A 16,250-nucleotide genomic window follows, 5' to 3' on the forward strand; every position below is an offset into this window, starting at 1 on the left:
TTGGTTTGGCTTTGGACATGTTTGGATTAAGAGATTTCTTAAATGATATCAAAGACGGCAGATTTCTGATGTTGTATGGAAGTTTATTCCATTCACATATAGTTGCTGGAAGGAAAGAGTTTTGGTAAAGTTGTGTTCTTACTATAATAGTTGGGGTGTTGTTGGCAGTTCGAAGATTGTAACGTGTTTGTTCTTGTGCGGGAATAAGATCCGTTAGATATTTAGGAGAAAGTGAGTGATATATTTTGTAAAAGGTAATAAGCTTGTGTTTTCTACGCCTGTCTGCAAGGGACTCCCATTTTAGTTCAGCGAGCATTGAGTTGATATTACAGTATTTAGTTGCACCTGAAACTATACGAGCAGCCTCATTTTGCACAGACTCTGTATCAGATTTTTGCTGATTTGTGCAGTTGTCCCATAAGATGTCACCATACTCCAAAAGCGGTCGAATAAAAGACATGTACATTTTTTTTAAAGAGGGACGATTAAGGTGATACTTTAAGGACCTAAGCAGACCGATACGTTGCCAAGCTTTTCCCAACATTAGAGTGATGTGCTGTGTCCATTTGGCATCGTTTGAGAGTGTTATACCGAGATGTTTATGTGACTCGACTTGTTCTATTGGAATATGGTTCATGTAAAGTTGTGGATGTACAGGCTTATTGTGTTTTCTAGAAAATATCATAGACTTAGACTTGGCTGGATTGAAGGAAACAAGCCATGTTCGGGACCAGGAGTAGACGGTTTGAAGATCTCTGTTAAGTACAGTGGTAGCTGTGTCGGGATGGTCGACCACGATGTATAAACTTGTATCGTCAGCAAATAAGCGAAAATTGGCATTGATGTCCGTTGTGATGTCGTTTATATAAACGAGAAAGAGAAGTGGGCCGAGAATTGACCCCTGGGGGACACCGTCGTTGACAGAAGACAAAGATGACGAGAAACCAGCATATAACACACGATGTTGGCGAAACGATAGATAGGAAGAGAACCAACGAAGCAGAGCCAGAAATACCAAGAGCAGATAGTTTGTGTAGGAGACCTCGATGCCAAACCCTATCGAACGCTTTAGAAATATCACCGAAGACTGCGCGGACTTCTTTGCCATTGTCAAGTGCTTTGCAGACGTCATTGTATAAGAATGTGAGCTGGTTGATTGTAGAGTCACCCTTGATAAAGCCTGATTGGAGAATGGATAAAAGTTTGTTACTAACGAGATAGTTATAAAGAACCTTATGGATACAGCCCAGTTTTCCAAGACAGCTGAGCAACGAAATAGGCCGGTAGTTGGCTGGATTAGACGGGTCTCCTTTTTTAAAGATCGGAGAAACGTTTGCAAGTTTCCATGACGACGGAAAAACAGATTGATGAATTAGTTTACTAAAGTATATGGATAAGGGCGTAGCAAGGACAGGTGCACACTCTCGTATAAGTCTGGGACTGACAAGATTGGGTCCACAAGCCTTTGAAGGGTCGATAGAGGTGATCGCGTCTATGACATCTTGAGGAGAGATGACGATGTCTGATAAGACTGACGTAGCATTTCGTACGTGAGGGAGCGGTTGAGTGCTTTCTGGAAGTGTTGATTGTTTACAGAAATAGCATTTCAGTTTTCTCTTGATCTGTTGACGCAGTGCGATCATTTTCTATTAATGTTGGTAAAATTGCATTTGTTTGTTTATTTGTAAGGTTTTTTACTAATTTAAACCATTTTTTAGATGAGATATTGCTACTATTAACTTGAATGATTAATTTGTTTTCATGTTCTTCTTTTGCCTTTCGAATTGAGTATATGACTTTATTTCTGGACCTCCTAAAATTTGACCAGGCTGTCTCAGTGTTTTGCCGTTTAGCTAATTTGAGTAATTTTTTCCTGACTTTTATTTGTTTACGAATAATATTGTTTATCCAAGGGATGCCATTAGGTCTTATTGTTACATTTTTATTTGGTATTGTTTGTAAAGCTGCTGAGATAATTGTATCTGATATACTGGATGCTGTCTGATCGATGTTGTTTGAGTTGAGAATGGTTTCCCAGTTTGTTGCTTGCAATTTATTTCGGAATTCGCCATAGTTACCCTTGTCGTAAAGCCATATGTGACGTTTATAATTGCTTGTTTTGAATTTTGTGAATTTAAGTACGCAGACTATTGGGCAGTGATATCTTGTTAGAGCTGGGGTGATAGGATCTGATACGAAGCTGGATATTACATTATGTGCATGCTTTACGATAAATACATCAATAATACTGTTTGAATGTTCTGTGAAATGAGTGGGATTATCTATTAATTGATGTGCATCGTACGAATTAATAAAATTGTAAAGTTTGTTGGATGGAATTGATTGGTTAATATTGAAATATCCTGCGATAAGAATGTCGTCGGCAGCTTGGTTAAATGCTTGGTCAAAGCTGTGTTCCATAAGGTTCCAATGGTTACTGTTAGAGTTTGGGGGGCGATAGAATCCACCAACCAATAGTTTTTTCCTATTAATGTTAATTTCTATCCATATGGCCTCTATACCGTTAACAGACAGGTCAGTCCTTTCGGTAGCTGTGATACCATCACGAACGTAAATTGCGACCCCGCCTCCAGGCCTACCTACTCTGTCACAACGGAATGGATGGCTAAAATTGGCAATTTTTATATTTTCGCTGGAAATCTCAGGGGAAAGCCAGGTTTCAGAAAATATAAGAATGTCATAGTTTTGAAGTTCGACCTCTATGAGTTCAAGTTTTGATCGTAGACTCTGAATATTGAGATGCACAACGCTGAGCCCACTGTTCATTAAGTCGCTGTAAGAAGATGAAAGAAATGAAGTATCTAGGTCGTCCGAAGTGGAAGTTGGTCCTGGATTTGGATGAACATCTCCGGATATAGAAAGTAAACGAGAAGATAGAAACAAAGCTGTTGGACGGTTGACAAGTGACCGACAACGCAGAACGGCAACAATAGGAAACGTCATTACGGAGGATAGAACGTGTTACTTGAGACTGAATCGGGCGTTGTCGGGAGCAGACAACAAAACATACAGAGAACCCTATAACGAACCAGGCGGCCAACCCCACATCCATGTGCAACAAAAAGAGTTATTGTATATTTAGTCAAGTTGAACAACATTCTGATAAAATTAATAAAAACGAAAGATGTGGTAAAAAGTAGATAACTTTTTAGCATTTTTAAGTGTGAATATGAGCAAATAAGAGTTACTTGTTACTTGAGTTATTTCCGAATATGTACGCATACATACGTTTGACATGGTAAAAGATGGTAGTAATAAAAATGAAGAACAGTCATTGCTTCTTACATACAGTTGAACAAACACCCATTTACAGAGTATCAAAATAAACATGCATTTAAGGACAAAGTAAAACATGATTTAATTTATAACATGCTTATTAATTTCCCTATTCAACCGAGATAATAAAGCATGCCATATTGATAGAGATTTGGTATTCCCTCCAAATACAATGTACAAAGAAATGATAATGGAAAATATGGATAATATATAGAATGAACAGTATATACAATAGCGTAAAACATATGAGCTTAATCTAACTTTAAAAATACGAAAATCAAAAGACATTGCAACACGATCATTCTATGATTAATTTCTTCTGAACATAGTTCTAACATGCAAGCTTAGTTTACAAAAGGAGATTGTATTGATTATTTGCTAACATATGAATGTAGCGTAATGCTACCTTATAACAATAAACTTGATATGTATCTTTCAGATTCAATGTACGGTAGCAAATCTGGAAAGCAATTCCATAATTTGATCTTCAGGTTTAATAATAATGAAAGTTTGAAATTTATCAGATCCAATTTTCTTGTATAAACTTTCCACATTTTTTACTTCTTAGGAATGTTATTATTTAAAATGTATTTATTGGACTGCTGATTTGTGTTCACATACATGCCATATTTCTGGAGACCATTCAGGGGGATTTGTTCAGGAAAGCTGAAAATTCAGGGGGATTTTGGTAGTATTGAGGAGGATTAAATTGGTTAACCTTCCTCCAAAGTCTTTTAGTTCTGCTTCATACTAGGCAAAAAAAAAATAAAAAATGTTTGTTAAGGGTAACCTTCCAAAAATTTCTATGTAGGGATTTTTTTTTTTTTTTTTTTCAAAATCTGTCGTAAGTTCAGAGTGTTTTCTTACACATCACAGTATTTCCTACATTACTGTCATTGCCTGACTTTGTTTTATCATATTAACAATAATTCTAATTAAAATCTGCATTTATCCGCCCTTAGTAACTCTCTATTCGCTAACGAATATTTTTTTTGCTCAGAAACGGAAAAAAATAGTTAGGGTCGGCGCATTTTTATATGTATGGTCGGGTTACCCGAAACGGACATTTTTTTTTTAGGCCCTATCAGATATGATGAAGTTCAGACAATAATAGAATGGAACAAAAATTATTAATTTCTTCCTTTTCCCCAAAGAGTAATGTTTCTTTGCCTTTGACCATTAGTACAAATAAATGTATCACTTGTTGAAAAAGTTTCCTTTTGTCATTTATCAAACCTTTTTTTTAAATCATTGTGATTTATACAGTCATTTCTCTCCCTTGTGGAGTTGTATGTTTACATTTAGCTTCACTCACATACTATGGTTTCATTTTGTCATTATTACCTGTTATAAAATCTCTCCCCTAAAAAAAAAAAAAAAATAATAATAATATTTTTTTATTTCATGGGGATTTTTATCTGCCGAAGGAGACCAGGGGATGGATCAAAATTCTGTTGCTTTTTTCCGCCACCGGGAGATATGGCATGTATGTGATAATATTAAAATTAATGCACTCAATCATCAATTGATTGTTTTATGAATTAATTTCCAGAATGTTATTTAAACTCTAAATGCAGTTTCGTTGGTTAAAACAAAAAGCAGTGCGCTTAAACATGGAAATGTTCCAACCAAGTCATCTAAGAGCAGGAACATTACAATAGGATGATTTTTTTACCACCAGCATCATGTCTTGTTTGGTGTATAAACATGTGACCACCGTTTTGTGTTTATCAGATAGTTTACTCACCAAAATTGACATGGTACTTGATGTCTTATCATAATATCCCCTATGTATCTTCCTTCAATGTGTTTGTTTAATGAGAATAACATTGAGTTTATAGTTCTTTGAATATGACTATTGCCCTGAGCTTCTTCAAGTCTTTGTATATCACTATCAGACATGTGGCCCTATGGCAGTGTCAGAGAGGTAGATTTGGGTCTCCAAGCTGGTAGATTGGGTTTAAAAGCGGTAGAATTTCTAAATCCCTTGAATTTTCAGTCAATAACAATTATGGATATGATGTAAACAAAAACTTGATAATTGTTAGCAAATTCTCCTACAATGATTTCTTTTTTTTTTATTAAAATTACAAGGAACTCCGCAAATTATATTTAATTACGAATAATATTGCGATGTGGATCTCATGTGCACGAGGTCACAAGGTCTTGTCTAGATGTCGGTGTTTTTTATTGAGAAAATAGAAGGAATAATATTATTATGTCTGGCTTGTCAATACTAAAGCCTTTTTTGTAGTGCCAGCGATTGATAAATCAATCAGACTACCCAAACAGGTCATGGCCATTGCAGACTTCTGCAGAATTGTGTATGTTAATTCTGCAACAAAATGCATATGGTTTTATGTCCTAAAACTGTTTACATTAAAGATCATTTTTACACTGAAAATTTATAACACTTTATTTTCATAACTTGGGAATATTATATTCATTATGTTTTGAAAGCATTTTAATATGTCTTAGATTAACGAACGATTAAAGAATGATGATTAGCAGAATGCCAGTCTATTGTGAACGTGGCCATAACATGGCAACAATCTTGGCCGAGGTGTCAAGTGATTTGACCAGTTGTTTTAATGCACCCTTACCTTTAAAGTAACAGATTATGGGGTATTTTAGCATGGTCGATAGAATTTTGAGGATTTCATACTGAAATTAAGAAAAAGATATTTAGGCATATCTTTGTCCAGAAACAGGTAGATTTCATTGGGAAGTGGTAGAGTGGTAGGAGGGTTAAAAAAACGTTAAGAGTTCAAATGTCTGATGACTATTGCTAAGATAAAACAAAGATCACAATCTAACCCAAAAGGCTGAAGGTGCATAAGATGGCTGTGTGCTGTACCTACCCAGTTTAACAATGCCCTCGTCCAGAAAGTCGAGCCTGTTGCCGCTGATGTTGAGATTTATTAGGCTGCAGCACCAGTACGTCTCCACGTTTGTCGCAAATCTCTCCAGCTGGTTCTCAGACACATCAAGGGTTCTCTGGATTGTATAATACATAGGGGCTAAAGGTATCAAATGTACAAATAAGCTTATCATTCAATTAAACCATTAATTAGTGATAATGGTAAATTAAGATGCCTTATAACCCATATAATGTTAGTTATCACATGGAAAGGTATTACTTGCCAATTACTATAAAATGTAACAAGTTATGGCTGAATGTATTTATGCTCTTTATCTCACCTGAAATTGGACATGACATTAAAGGCCAAAATAGCTTGTAAGTAATATGTTTTTCAGTATACTTATTACATATTCTATCTGTAAACATCACATCCCAAAACAATACCACCCTGAGCATCCTGTAACATCATAATGAAGTCATGCCAGGACATACATGTGAACCTCTGGCTGTGCCAGAGAGGTAGATTTGTTTCTCCAGAACAGATATTTGTGCCCAGAGAGGTAGATTTTACCATATGCGTGTATTCTGCCATTTATTTAGTTCTTGTGTCATTTTTGTGTGCCTTTGTTACACTTTAAATGAAATTTTGCAATGAAATGAAAATTGAGTATTGTTATAAAAAAATAAAGGAATATTCATAAAAGAAAATATATTTTATGTGAACTTGTTTGTATTGTCATATTACTTTCTCCTAAAAAGCATTTAAAATAAAACAAAAAAACAAATGCAGTTGAGCATTTGAAATAATCAGATTAGCCTAAATACATCTTATTTTCATACGATCGGGACAGGGTACAAATTTCACATTTCAGCTGTGTTGAATTTTACTTGTCTTTGGTTAAATATTTTTAATATGCTGACAGTTAGAAACAAAATGCCATTTAAAATCACTGTCCTTTTATTAAAAATTATTATTTCAAAATCGAATGTTGGAAAAAAACACTTCGAAAATCGTTTCTGACAAACCAGCACTCTTGCCGAATATTCATTTTTCTGACATCGAAGATATCAGAAAAATACTGATAGTTTACTCTACATACACCATAGTTAATGTATTTGAAGTTACAAAACAATTTTTTTATCATGTTAAATTTCACAAATAATCAACCATTTGTCATTTGTAAATATGAGATGTATTTGTTCACTGTGCTAACATGGCCATCAAATCAATTTCCATGAGGTATGAGCTTTTGTTTTATTGATCTAGGCCTTTGAACTCACTGTGGTACATCAAGTTAACACTTTATACACACTAGCTTTTATTTTCTATTCCATTGATTGTCTTATCTTTTATGGATGCTATGAAAACAATGAACCAATAATCACCAATTTGCCAATTGGTAGGATCATTTCACCACCACAATGCTGGTGTTTATCTCTGCCCTCCAACAATGTGTGACCAGCAGACTGCAGTTACATTCTGACAAATTCATGACCTTACTGGATGTAAAATGCAAATTCAAGTTGTTGCTTTTTTCAAAATAGGTAGATTTAAACAATAGCAGTAAATTTTGATGGGACAGTGGTAGAGCGGTAGAAAGGACTAACAAGAAATGCCGCAATGTGACGAAACCAGGTTTTTAATGATTGACAGAAGAACTTCAGCATGTGTCTGTTTCCCTATTTTTAGTAACAGTGACCTTGACCCTAGGGACCCCAAATGCAATCGATTGAAAGGTATCCATAAACTCTTCCTTTATACCAAGTTGGGTCAGGATATGTCAATCCTTACTTAAGTTATTCAGTTTCAACCATTTTTCTATTTTCAGTAACAGTGACCTTGACCTTGAATCTAGGGACCCCAAAAGCAATCCCATGAAAGGTATCCATAAACTCTTCCTTTATACCTGGTTTGGTGAAGATATGTGGACCCTAGCTAAAGTTATTTAGTTTCAACTATTTTTCTATTTTTATTAACAGTGACCTTGACCCTAGGGACCCCAAATGCAATCCCATGAAAGTATCCATAAACTCTTTCTATAGACCAAGTTTGGTCAAGATATGTCAACCCTTACTAAAGTTATTCAGTTTCAACCATTTTTCTATTTTTAGTAACAGTGACCTTAAACTTGACCCTAGGGACCCCAAAGGCAATCCAATGAAAGGTCTCCATAAACTCTTCCTATAGACCAAGTTTAGTCAAGATATGTCATCCCTAACTAGAGTTATTTCGTTTTAATTGTTTTTCTATTTTTAGTAACAGTGACCTTGACCCTAGGGACCCCAAACGCAATCCCATGAAAGGTCTCCATTAACTCTTCCTATAGACCACGTTTAGTCAAGATATGTCAACCCTAACTAAAGTTATTCATTTTCAACCGTTTTTCTATTTTTAGTTACAGTGACCTTGACCTTGACCCTACGGACCCCAAACGTAATCCCATGAAAGGTACCCATTAAATCTTTCTATAGGCCAAGTTTGGTCAAGATAAGTCAACCCTAACTAAAGTTATTCAGTTTCAACTGTTTTTCTATTTTTAGTAACAGTGACCTTAAACTTGAACCTAGGGACCCCAAATGCATTCCCATGAAAGGTACCCATAAACTCTTTCTATAGACCAAGTTTGGTCAAGATATGTCAACCCTTACTAAAGTTATTCAGTTTCATAGGTGAGTTTGACGCCCGCCCTGTTATATTCTATTCAAGACATAATGTGGAAAAAACTATTTGGTTCAATTAGATAGAAAATATAGTTGTTTTTAACAAATATCACATTTAAGATAGAAACAATTATTGTAAATCATATTTTAAGACAGTGTCCTCAAATGTCTGGATCATCCTTTCTACAAAGCTGATGAAATTGAGGTCTTACTTATTGCCTTGAATGAATTGAAAGCTAACTTAATAAAAAGTGAACAACTCTCAAAATTGAATTTGTAGTAGTCTAGTTCTAAACAAGCTCTCAATAGGCCACTGATTTGATTTACTCCAAGTTCACCTTTTCTTACATTCATGTTTCCAATAAACAGAAATTTAACAAGAAACTTTCCCCTTGATATAAAGTTCATCCATTATAATGGTGAAAACACCATTAAATTAAATGGGATTTTGACAGTTTCTCACCAGTGGACATTTCCATGGTTGTGGGAAGGTTGTCAGGTTGTTGTTGTTGGCTATAAGCTGCTGAAGACGGCAGCACTGCTGTATCTCCCCTGGCAACATGCACAGGGAATTATGGGATACATTCAGGATCTTCAGGCTGTTGCATAACCACTGGAGCTCTACCAGAGCTGAAACAATGGACATGAAAATAATGTCATACTGTGATAACCAAGACAAATTTGTATTCCACTTTTAATCAATTGAACTATACTGTGATATGAAATTTGCCTCACATTTTTTTTTTTTAATTACCTTTACTCCTTGTATTGATTTTGTTTAGGGTTATTTTCTACATGCTATGTGAAGAAAAGTTTAATTTATATATAAGAATAAGCTAAACTAAATAAAAAACAACAATGCATTACAATGGCTCAGTACTACCACTGCTATAAAACTGTACATAAGAAATGATCATCTTTACATTTGTTCTTGTTAGCTGTTGGGTCTTTCTCTAGTTTGAGATGTTGGTGTTTTGAGCGCGACAGGTACTGAAGCTTGTTGTGGGAGAGGTTGAGGGAGATGAGGGATGGCACACAGAAGAGGGCCGCCGTCACACTCTCCAGGATGTTGTTGGAGAGGTTCACCTCCTCCAAGCTGCCAAATGGAAAATGTACCTTGTGGTTTTGTCATTCCTTAAGCAGAGCACTGTGATCTCCTACATGAATTATCAACAGATTAAGTACAAGGGTTCCAACTGAATATCATGAAATTAAGTGGGTACAAATAGATGTCAATGTTTCAACATTATTCTCAGTCAGTCAATGGGCATAGCTTGACAATCTGTTCAGCCATATTTTTGCATGGCTTTGTCACCAGTGACAACAGCATCAGTGCTATAACACTACCACAACTTTTCCCATTACAATGTATATAACATAGGAAATGAAAGCATTTCCCCATTTCCCCTCCCTCCTACCTGCAGCAGTTTGGCTCCTCCCCTTCCAACCCATTCCAGGTCAGCTGACGCAGACTGTTGTTCGCAGCATTCAACACTTTCAGGTTCTGTAGCTGCCAAGGGAGACAACTAGGCAGCTCTGTGATGGAGTTGTTGCTGATGTCCAGAGTTGTGAGGGTTACTAGATAAGGGTTCAGCCAGTCAGAATGAAGAAAGTGCAGGTTTCGCTTCTGAAGGTGGCCTGTATGCAGCTAGACATGGAATATGAAAATTAATATAATGATATAAAAATATTTTCTATTTAATATAATGATCCTTTCCTTGACATTTAGTTTGATAGTATCTTATTACTAATTTAGCTAGGCAGTATGTATACATGTTTATTAAATAATGGGCTTAAGTATTTATCAAGGGCCTATGTATTCAATTACTTCGTTGAATCTTCACAGACCATAATGCTCTGCGTGCACGCATGTTCAACCATTTGATTTAGATGTTGGCCTCTGATTGAACATCGCTAAGGGCAACAGTCATACACTCAATCTCAAGTTTGTTCTCATTAAATACAAAATATACACATTGAAGAATGACATATTCAATTATTTACCGGTATTTTTTGAAAGCACATCCTTACAGAAATTACTATGATTTACAATACTGACCCTAAAAGAAAACTTTTTCTAATTGTGAGAAGGTAATATTACAGTAAATCTTCAGTTGCTGCTTCTTAGTAATAGATTTTTGAGAGCATTTTAACAACCTTCACAATATTTAATGCTTATACCAATAAACAACATAAACAGTAAAAAAATAACACATATTACCATTTTCTTATTATGTCAGAGACAGGCTTCAATTATAGTAGGCATTAATTTCCCATGGTTCTTTTTCCCATGTTTCTAGCAAAGTTTGTGATGTTAAAAAATCACTTAAAAACATTCATTTATTTACTGATTTGAAATTCCAGACCAGATCTCTTGTCCAAAAATATGATATATATTTACCTTGCTTAGTATTTATGAAGTTTCTTACTTTAGAATAACTTAAACAACAATGCCTGTAATAAACTATGGCAATATTTGGTCGGAAAAGGAGTCTAACTCAACAATTGCTGATTTAATTTTTCTACATGAGGGTATTGTCTCTAGGAACATGCCTACCTAGTTTCATATGAAATTTAATGGTTTTTGAGTAATGGCCTAAGAACTGTTTTGCATGTTTATTTGTTAAGGAAAAAGGACCCTAACTTAAAAATAAAATAAGCTATGAGTTATAAGACGAGCTTCACCAGTACAATACATACTGTCTCTGGCCACATGTTTACCAAGATTAATTTGAATAACGGTACCTCGATAAAGTTTTAAGTAATGGGCAAGGTTAAAGGGCTTGCAATCTTCTTTTGTTGAAAAAGGGGCATAACGCAACAAATATCATATAAGAGTTATGTCCTCCTTACACATGTGCATAATTCTCTGACAACAATTGTACCAAATTTCATTTAAACACCTTGAACAGTTTTTTGAGTTATAGTCAAGGTTAAAGTTTTTTACACAACAATGCCATCTAAGCCAACACAATTTAGGCTATCCAAAAATTAATTTTAGGAAAACTTACTTTTTACAATCAAAAGTAAGAAAAGAATCATACCTGGAAAAGATCATCATGGCTGTCCCTGTCCCCACTTGCTGATTCTACAGGGACAAAATATCGTGACAGGAAGCGCCCAATGATATGAGGAAAATCTCGCCCAACTTGCTCCGTCACTGCCACTTCCGTGCCAAATGTATCAAATAGGAACTCAACCACATTGAAGTGGTCTCCTGAAAATCAAATTTATAAAGGTTGTGAATTTAATCTAATATGTAATTACTTTATTTTATTTAAGATAAGAAAATGATTTAGACAATGGTCAATTGAAATTTACCCAGTATAACAAAAGTCTGATTTAAAAAAAAATGGACCAAAATCAGTGGGTACATTTCTCTCCATAAACATTTAATCTCATGTTTTCTAAATTTCATTTTTTTTCCCACAGGAGACAAAGCATCCTTTTTAAACCTTAAAACAAGACTCTTTAGTTTCTGTTTACCCATATCTTTTCATTTGCTGCGACAAAACATTTAGGATTAAAAAAAAAAAAAATTCTCAACATATCGATATTGCCATAACACTAAATAAAACCTCTGAAACCTGTATCAGATTTCATTTACACAGCTCAGTGATTTTGATAATTTTATGAAAGTGCAAGGTTTGTTAACCTGTAAAATGGAACTCTATATCACAAGCCTGTTCTTTGTAAATAAAGTTGTTAAAATGGTCTATTAACTTTTACTTCTTGTCTTACTACTAATGGGTTGAATTGCGAAAGAGCTGGGTACCAATGCAGTTGGGCTGGTTAAAATGTGAGGAGTCCGAAGTACTTGACATATACTCTTACCAGCCAAACTGCATTCATATCCCCAATAATGACATCAATCATGCAATTCATTACTTATAATTACACCAATAATTCATTATTTCTTTCCAGAATTTGTTGTTGTTGTTTTTATAATTTTACAGTAATTCTTTCTCACTCATGCTGTAAATAGAATGACCCGACGGTATAACCGGAAACAGTTTATCACATTATGTCACAATAATGGGGGAAAAACAAATCACTTCAAATCACTTATAAAAATACGATTGAAACGCTAATGACAACAATATATTTAACACATCATAAATTAACACTTACCATTATCTTAATTTAAGTTTTGGTGGCCTGGTGACACAATACAAACAATAACAAGATCAACAATTTTCATTTAACATGCATATTAATAAGTGATGATTAGTGATCAAACATATCCAGAGATGTTGCATTCATCAGAAAATAATTGCAATTGTAGACAGGCAATTCATTTTAGGAATAGAAGTTGAGGTGTAAATATTGATTATTCATATGTATTGTTTCCATGTCTTATACATTGAATGTATAGAACATGGAAACATATATGATTGTGTACAGAAATCTATCTATCTATCATACAGAAATCTATCTATCTAAGTATGTGATCATTTTTACACTAGTTTAAAATAGGAAAAATTTCTCTTCCATTTGTCACTAACAAAGTTCACTTACATTCAACTATCTAAATCTATCTTCAATCAAACTGATCCTCAAAGTCTAAAACACTTCCTGTTAATTAGGTACACTTTCTCTTAATCAACTAGATTTCAAAAAGCAAATATAAGGACATTCAAATATTTCCATTTCTTGGAATGTGAATATTTTTGCGAAGATTAAAATTTCTGTATGACAAAAGAAATCATGGAGCAGAGGAAACAATTTGAATAACTTGTCATGTCTGATGTGATCAGCTAAAAGCAATGACAAAGTTCATTAAAATAAAAAGAAACGAAAAGTGCTCATTCTGTAGCAGATTTAACGAGAACAGTTTGCATTTTTTTATTCTGTCAGCAACCAGAGTAGGCTGAATGCACTTATATGTTGTCTTCTGGTGACAAATGGACATGTAAATTGTCTTGAGAAAATTGCTCCCAAGGCGTTTGCCGAGAAATAAACATATAACCAGATTACTTCGACACCAGTACAAATCTGTATAATTGACACCAGAAAAGGGTTGGAGAGCAACCTTAAGGCAATAACATATAGCTTTAAAAGGAAAGATTTTAGGAAACAAGTGTATGTCAAGAATACAATTAGAAAACCCACTTTAAAGGATGACATTTAAATGGTACAAAAATACTTTTTCATTACTTCTGGCTAAGGTCACAAATCTGAACATTTTTGAAGGCTTTTTACAATTATCTTGGAGCGTTTTTGTCGCAGTAAGTTAAAATTTTGTATGAGACATCTTTGGTTAATGTGTCAACATCTGTCTGAAATTATTATTAACAAGAGATGTTTGTCAAACATTATGACACCCCCCCCCCCCACGTCTGGAGATAATATGGACAATAGAATGAAATATGCATGGACCGAAATGACAGCTGATTTGTCACTGACATTGGATGCCGTTAAGGTAGTTTTAAGATTATGACCATTCAAAGTGTGAGGATAGAGTGTGTTATGACCATGACCTTTGACTCTATGACTTGAAAATTCATATGAGTCATCAGCGGGTCACCAAAAATCTAAATGTGAAGTTTGAGGGCCATGGATGCAGTCATTGACAAGTTATCACACAGACAAGATTTTTTTCGTTCAAGGTCACTGTGACCTTGACCTTTGATCACATGACCCTTAAAATCATAAAGGGGTCATCTACAAATCAGAAGCAACATCAAATCAAGTTTGAGAGCCATGGGTGCAGGCATTGTCGAGTTATCACGTGAAACATTTTCGCATTCAAGGTCACTGTAAACTTGACCTTTGACTCGATGACTCCTAAAATCAATAAGGGTCATCTTCTGGTCAGGCCCAACTTCCATGTCAAGTTTGATTATCATAGGTTCAGGCATTGTTGAGATATCACAGGGAGAAGATTTGTTACCTTTTTTGCGTTAAATGTTATTGTGACCTTGACCTTGGCCCGATGACCCCCAAAATCAAGAGGGGTCATCTACTGGTCAGGCCAAGCCTTCATGTCAAGTTTGATGACCATAGGTCCAGGAATTGTCAAGTTTGCTTTCAAGGTCCAGGAATTGTCAAGTTTGCTTTCAAGGTTACTGTGACCTTGACCTTTGACCCCTAAAATCAATAGGGGTCTTTTACTGGTCAGGCTCATCTTCCAAGTCAAGTTTAAGGGCCATGTGTGCAGGCATTGTTGAGTTATCATTCAGACAACCTTTTATCATTCAAGGTCACTGTGACCTTGACCTTTGGCCCAATGACCCCTAAAGCCAATAGGGGCCATCTACTGGTCAGGCCCAGCGTCCATGTCAAGTATGAGGGCCATGGGTGCAGGCATTGTCGAGTTATCACTCGGACAACCTTTTACCATTCATGGTCACTGTGACCTTGACCTTTAGCCCAATGACCCCCAAAAACAATAGGGGTCCTCTACTGGTTAGGCCAAACGTCCATGTCAAGTATGAGGGCCATGGGTGCAGGCATTGTCGAGTTATCACTTAAAACAACCTTTTACCATTCAGGGTCACTGTGAACTTGACCTTTGGCCCAATGACCCCCCAAAACAATAGGAGTCGTCTACTGGTCAGGCCCAACCTCCATGTCAAGTATGAGGGCCATGGGTGCATGCATTGTCGAGTTATCACACCGACAACCTTTTACCATTCAAGATCACTGTGATCTTGACCTTTAGTCCGATGACCCCCAAATCAATAGGGGTCATCTACTGGTCAGGCCCAACCACCATGTCAAGTATGAGGGCCATTGGTGCAGGCATTGTCGAGTTATCACACCGACAACCTTTTACCATTCAAGATCACTGTGAACTTGACCTTTAGGCCGATGACCCCCAAAATCAATAGGGGTCATCTACTGGTCAGGCCCAACCTCCATGTCAAGTATGAGGGCCATGGGTGCAGGCATTGTCGAGTTATCACTCAGAAAACCTTTTACCATTCAAGGTCACTGTGACCTTGACCTTTGGCCCGATGACCCCCAAAAACAATAGGGGTCATCAACTGGTCAGGCCCAACTTCCATATCAAGTTTGCTGACCATAGGTCTAGGCATTGTTGAGTTATCACCCAGACAAGCTTTAAAATTATTTTCCATTGAAGGTCACTGTGACCTTGACCTTTGACCCGATGAGCCCTTAAATCAATAGGGGTCATCTACTGGTCAGGCCCAACCTTCATGACAAGTTGGATGACCAACTGACCGACATGCCTGTGCAAAGCAATATACCCCTCTTCTTTGAAGGGGGGCATAATAATATAGTATAACTAAGTTATTTTGTTTTCCGTGTAGGTCAACTTAACTGCAAGGCCTAAAAAATGTACACATGCCCTGTGACGCCATTCCTCTATATGCTACTTTTTGATATTAAAGCGTATTAGAATATTGAATGGACTTTTTTAGAAAAAAAATCAACCCAAAAAGATGAAACTTCGCAAGTGTTA

At 35.8% G+C, this 16,250-nt stretch overlaps 1 protein-coding gene across 1 annotated transcript in view; it reads right to left on the bottom strand.

The window, feature by feature from the left end:
- LOC128227311 (leucine-rich repeat serine/threonine-protein kinase 1-like) overlaps window positions 1-16,250 on the bottom strand; it is a 70,035-nt gene that overhangs the window by 44,336 nt on the left and 9,449 nt on the right. Inside the window, exons 5-9 of the mRNA XM_052937716.1 lie at window positions 11,866-12,038; window positions 10,240-10,469; window positions 9,745-9,917; window positions 9,285-9,451; window positions 6,159-6,294 (exon numbers count right to left, since the gene is read on the bottom strand). Coding sequence (XP_052793676.1) covers window positions 6,159-6,294; window positions 9,285-9,451; window positions 9,745-9,917; window positions 10,240-10,469; window positions 11,866-12,038 — 879 coding nt within the window. The remainder of the gene's footprint in view (window positions 1-6,158; window positions 6,295-9,284; window positions 9,452-9,744; window positions 9,918-10,239; window positions 10,470-11,865; window positions 12,039-16,250) is intronic.

The sequence above is a fragment of the Mya arenaria genome, chromosome 3 (assembly GCF_026914265.1).
Source record: "Mya arenaria isolate MELC-2E11 chromosome 3, ASM2691426v1".
NCBI lineage: Eukaryota > Metazoa > Mollusca > Bivalvia > Myida > Myidae > Mya > Mya arenaria.